This window comes from Lycium barbarum, chromosome 9, assembly GCF_019175385.1.
Source record: "Lycium barbarum isolate Lr01 chromosome 9, ASM1917538v2, whole genome shotgun sequence".
Classification (NCBI taxonomy): Eukaryota; Viridiplantae; Streptophyta; class Magnoliopsida; order Solanales; family Solanaceae; genus Lycium; species Lycium barbarum.
The window spans coordinates 49,124,367-49,130,202 of record NC_083345.1 but is presented as its reverse complement, the minus strand read 5'-3'; the positions used below and the strand labels follow the sequence as shown (position 1 = coordinate 49,130,202).

General features: G+C 40.6%; 1 protein-coding gene across 1 annotated transcript; it reads right to left on the bottom strand.

Annotated features, from left to right (window-relative positions):
* Positions 1 to 4,296: 4,296 nt before the first annotated feature.
* Positions 4,297 to 5,010, bottom strand: LOC132611918 (uncharacterized). Its single transcript, XM_060326274.1, has 2 exons — positions 4,718 to 5,010; positions 4,297 to 4,483 (listed from the first exon to the last, which is right to left on the bottom strand). The coding sequence occupies exons 1-2, from the start codon at positions 5,008 to 5,010 to the stop codon at positions 4,297 to 4,299; spliced, it is 480 nt and encodes a 159-aa protein (XP_060182257.1).
* Between the last annotated feature and the right edge of the window lie 826 nt (positions 5,011 to 5,836).

Sequence of the window (5,836 nt, the reverse complement as noted above, 5' to 3'; positions counted from 1 at the left end):
GGTCCAACATACGATCAGTGAAAATTATACAGACCGTATGTTGGTCCGTATAAAGTGGTCCAGCCAGCTTGGGTGAATTAATATAAGGGACCCTTTTCATTTCATTCTCACTCTCCACAAGTCAAGAGACCTCTAGAACATTCTCTAACACTCATCCACAAGAAAAATAAAAGGAAATCCATGATCAATAACACCAAATCCATGAGGCAAAGTGTATGAAACCGAGCTAAAGTTCATCTATCTCAAGAAAACCCAAGAGGAGTGAAGTAGGGTTTTGATGCTAGAGGAGTAATTCAATTAAAGGCTTGTTCAACCATCATCTAAGGTAAGTTTCATGACTAAACCATGTTTTTTAAGGTATTGGAAGGTTGAGATACTCGAATTGTAGAAAGACATAGGATATGGGTCATTAATGAGTGAATAGTGTCATGGTGGGATGGTAGTTGGATTGAATCATGAATGTTGATGTGTTGTGATTATGAATATGTTATAAATGACATTTAGGCCATGAAATAAGTATTATATATGAGGAAACGCGATAGTAAGCTATAATTATAAAAGGTGGAGAAATTGAAGAGAAATGGTGGATTGTGGTCAATGTATATAAATGATGATTGTTGATTGCAATATTGTGAATGTTGTTGTGAGAGTTTAGGAGTTGATATAGAATGTGGGAAAATTAGTATAAACGAAGGAAGTGCTGCCCAATTTTCCTTAGAAATAGTCACGCGTTCTTATAGTCGAATTAACTAACGTTAGTGCGAATTCTCTCTTGAAGGTAGAAACGTGATATCGGAGGAGAACAAGCAAGCGATAGCTTAGTTAAACGTCGAAGGTATGTGAGGCTAGTCCTCTCTTTCTAATGTCATGAATATTTTAGTATGATTTTCCCTCCTCTTCGTGAGTTTCTATATTCCGGAAAGCTAAAAGCCTATATCTATGATTGGCAATATAAGATAAGAGATATGAGATGATGATTCTATAATGTTAATGATGTTATTTATTGCTTACGCTCACTTTATGTGCTAATTCCTTCAAGGTGAGGCAGAATATCAATGCTTGCTCCATAATGAAATCGGGGGATCACGACCTTACGTCACCTCGATAGAGTGTAGTTGATCTTGAGCTTTATGCATGTACTATGATAAGATAAGCATGTTATGATAATATTACACCGCGCCTATATGGCCGGGCAGTCACCGCCAAGGCGGGCAGCTACACATCATGAGCAAAAGGCATGGGCAGACACCACTAATGGGCTGCATGAGATGATACCCCGGACGCGGGAGGCCTGGACGCAGGCTGATGTTATGATTATCACACGGATCTTATACGGACGGGCAGCTTATATATTTATGCATACATGACATGATGAGAATTATGAGTAAGCCAGCATACATTATTTTCCTTATACTTGACAGTCAGATACAGATGTTCCATATCGATGTTTCCTTTATATAATTGCCTTATTTCATTGTTTATGCCTTTCATACTCAGTACAATGTTCATACTGACTTCCGTTTTCTTTGGACGCTATGTTCATGCCCACAGGTAGACAGGGAGGAAAGCTCGACCCAGGTCCGTAGTAGCTGTCAGCCGATTGAAAGCACTCCTTCGTTCCGGAGGTGCTTGATTATTCTTTTGTGTACATTCATGTATATGTATTGTTTGGCATGACGAGCACTCCAGTAGAGGCTCGTAGTTACACAGTGTGGGTTAGATGGTCTCACGAGATTGCTATTGTGTATGTATATATTATTTTGATAGCCTAAAGGCTTTTGCATATAAAAATATTTTCGTGTTCTCAAATGAAAAGATGATTTTCTCATGAGTTGAGTATAAAAGTAATAAAAGTGCATTAAATGAGCTTGATGAGTAATAGAATAAGCGGTGCTCGGTGGTTAGCCCCGGGTACCCGTCGCGCCCCTAGTTGGGTCGTGACAATAATTGGCATAGAACTCCCCAACTAGAGTAGGGATATAATCTCCTAGGGGTCGACTGAGAAAATTCCATTGATAATAGTCACTGAGAGAGAGGATTCATGGGAGTGCCTCCAACCCATCCATGTTTGTTCTATTTTCCTCGTGGATGCTTCTTCTGGGCCTACCCCTTTCTTTCTCCTCTATTCCTTGGTCATATATTTATTTTGACCCAACAGAGAACCGAGCGTTGTGTTGTGACCTTTCCTTCATTCTGATATCTCGCAGCCTCGTGGCCTCTTCCTTATTGGCTGAGCTACTACTGGATGACGAAGATTCCCCCTCTTCAGACTAGGAAGATTGTCAAGCTTGAGTGGCATCCCTAGTTCGGGTTACTCTGGCCAATGGTAAATTATCCTCTGACTACTCGCCAGCATCCTCAGATTCGTCACGAAGACGCAGGTGGCCTTGTGGTTGGCCCCTACCTCGGCCTCTGCCCGTGGGTTGAGCACCCCCTCGCCTTACTGGATTCTTTGGAGCCATACCTATGTAAACAATATTAGTACCACCATCCAAGAAAATAAAACAAAATATTTTTGGGTTTTGTTTTATGAATTTAAGGCAAAACAAACCAAAATACAAACTTAAAATGAAACACAAGTTCATATATACACAGTTAGAATATGACAGTATTGGACCGTAAAATATTTCATGGGTCGTGAAAAGTTTTACGGTCTGTAGGATGTGGCGTCAAATGGTAACAATGAACAAGATTTTAGAAGACTATTTGACGTTAGAGTTCCACGGTCCGTAAAAAATTTTGCAGCCCGTAAAGCTTATCGTAAAATGGTAACATTGAATCAAAACTTGGGAAATCTATTTTACGGTGCAAGTTACGGTCCGTAGAAAATTGTACGGTCCTTAAGTTGCATCGTAAAATAGGAATAGTGTACTCATGTCTTGTATAGGGATTTTATGACACACTTTAAGAGTTCGTAAACAAGTTTACGGTCCGTCAATTTGGTCGTAAACCTCCCATACAAGACAGTTCAGTTGTTTTATGTCCCCAGTCATGAAACCATTCGAATTACACTTTTTACACATCACACATGATCATGATGACGCCTAGCAATTCAAAACACAGTTTTCACACTCGCATAAGCCCCGGGGTTACTCAGACTTCAACCTTTTAACACTTTTGTTCATTGAGGCTTTTAATTGAACAGTTGGCGGGCATAATGAATTACGACATCAAAATTTGAAATTGATGATAGAAATGCCCTCCAACCCAACATGCTAATATCCCATGAGTTTAACAACAATAGCCAACATGCTAATATCCCCACCCCCAACTAAAATTATCAAACATGGACTCCTAAGCCTAAATCCCATGATTTTGCATTCAAGTTTCAAAAAAACAACTTGGCAGTTGTTACTATCACCTTTAAGAATCATCATATCTGAGAAGAAGAGTGGAAATGAGTCAACATACCTTTAATATGAGTTGGTTGCAATGGCGGACAAACACAAAACTTGCAGACAATTTTCTTTCTCGATTATTAGACGGCTAGGGTCTGTTATGAGGGGATGGTAACGACTGCTTATGTTTGGTGGTGGAATAAAGGGAGGTAATGTAGTGGAGTAATTTGTGGAGAAATAATAGGAATTTGATTTGGAGTGGGAAAGGATAGGGAATGTTAGTTTTGTACTGGAAGGGGGAAATTTGATTTGAATGGAAATTGGTTTTATGTTAACCCTAACCGCGAGTTTTAACTTTTATGACTCCTCTTTTTTTTCTTCATTTTTTAACAGACCATAGAATACTTTATGGACCATTCTACGGTCACTTAACTTACCTAGAGGATGATGTCGCAACCCACTCACTATCATACTTTTACGCTTCACTTCACGGTTCGTAAAATTTTCTACGGGCCGTTAAGTTGGGTGTAAAAGCGTAACAGTGAGCTTGATATCCATGCTCCATTATACACTTCCTTTTACCGACCGTAGAATTTTCTACAGACCATATAATCTGGCGTAAAGCAAAAATAGTGAGCCTGTTTTGCTGAACCTATTATACGCTTCCTTTTACGGACCGTAGAATTTTCTACGGACCGTAAAATCTGGCGTATAACAGGAATAGTGTGCGTTTTTGATCATTTCAATTCTGCGCTTCCATTTACGGTCCATAAAAAGTTTTGCAGTCCGTAAATTGTGGCGCAGAATTTCCATCGGTGTTTTTGCAGTTCCTTCTTCCAACCTGTGCACATCCTACACACATAAAACTATTCTAAAAACCAAAAATACATGAATATAAACTTGGTTTGCTTCCCAAGAAGTGCTTGATTTAACGTCGCGGCACGACGATGTTACCACTCTATTCAGGATTGGGAGTGTAACCATGCTTCAACCAGTGTTTGTCCACAATGCGGTCACCATCAATGAACAAATGGTAGTACTTCACCCTCTGGCCATTCACCCTAAATGTTCGAGTCCCATCCATGGACTTCAATTCCATTGAGCCATTGGGTGAAACACTCACCACTTCGAAAGGTCCGGACCATCTGGATTTTAATTTTCCTAGAAAGAGCTTCATATTTGAGTTATACAGTAGGACAGAATCACCCTTCTGAAAGTCCCGCTTGAGGATCTTGACATCATGGTATTATTTCATTTTCTCCTTGTACAAGGCCACACTTTCATAGGCATGGTACGGGAATTCGGCCATTTCATTCATCTGAAATAACCTCAGCTTGGTTGCTTCTTCCCAGTCCATGTTCAACTTCTTTAGTGCTCACAAGGCCTTGTGCTCAAGTTCTACCGGCAGATGGCACGCCTTGCCAAAAACCAGCCTATAAGGAGAAGTCCCTATAGGCATTTTAAATGCTTTTCTGTACGCCCTAAGAGCATTATCAAGTTTTCGAGCCCAGTAGGTTCTGTTTACATTGACTGTCTTGGCCAAGATGCTCTTTATCTCCCCCTTGGAGACTTCCACCTGACCACTAGTTTGAGGGTGATATGGAGTGGCCACCCGATGATCAACACCATACTTTTCAAGCAGTACCGCAAATGACTTGTTACAGAAGTGCATACCGCTATCACTAATAAGAGCCCGTGGGGTGCCGAATCGGATGAAGATGTTCTTCTTGAGAAATTAGATGACACTCCTCCCCTCATTATTGGGTAAAGCCATTACTTCTACCCATATCGAAACATAATCAACAGTAACCAAAATATATTTCATGCCACCGGAACTCACAAAGGGCCCCATAAAGTCAATACCCCAAACATCAAAGAGTTCAACTTCCATCACGAAATTCATAGGCATCTCATTCCTCTTAGCGATCGCCCCCTAACGTTGGCATCGATCATAGGATTTCACAATCAAGTTCGCATCATGATAAAACGTTGGCCAGTAATACCCACACTCGAGTACTTTAGCTGCAGTCCGATTTCCACAATGATGTCCCCCGATAGGGGAGTCATGGCTGGCCTTCAGAATATCCATCGCTTTCGACTCAGGGACACAACATCGAATGACATTGTCAGTGCATGTTCGGAACAAGTATGGCTTATCCCAATAGTACTGACAAGAGTTCCTTAAGAACATTTTCTTCTGAAATGTCTTTATTTCATTTGGAATAAGACTCGTCACCAAAATGTTGGCGATATTTTCATACCATGGTGCCACCTCAGACGACACACTAGAACTCTCTCATCTGGGAGTGCATCAGCTATATCAAGCTCGTCTAATAGTCTCCCAGCTTCTTCAAGCTGTGAGAGATGATTTGTAACCTTATTTTCAGACCCTTTGCGATCTTTCACCTCGATGTCAAATTCTTGCAGCAAGAGGACCCATCTAATTAATCGTAGTTTTGTATCTTTCTTCGCTATCAGCTACCTCAATGTTGCATGAT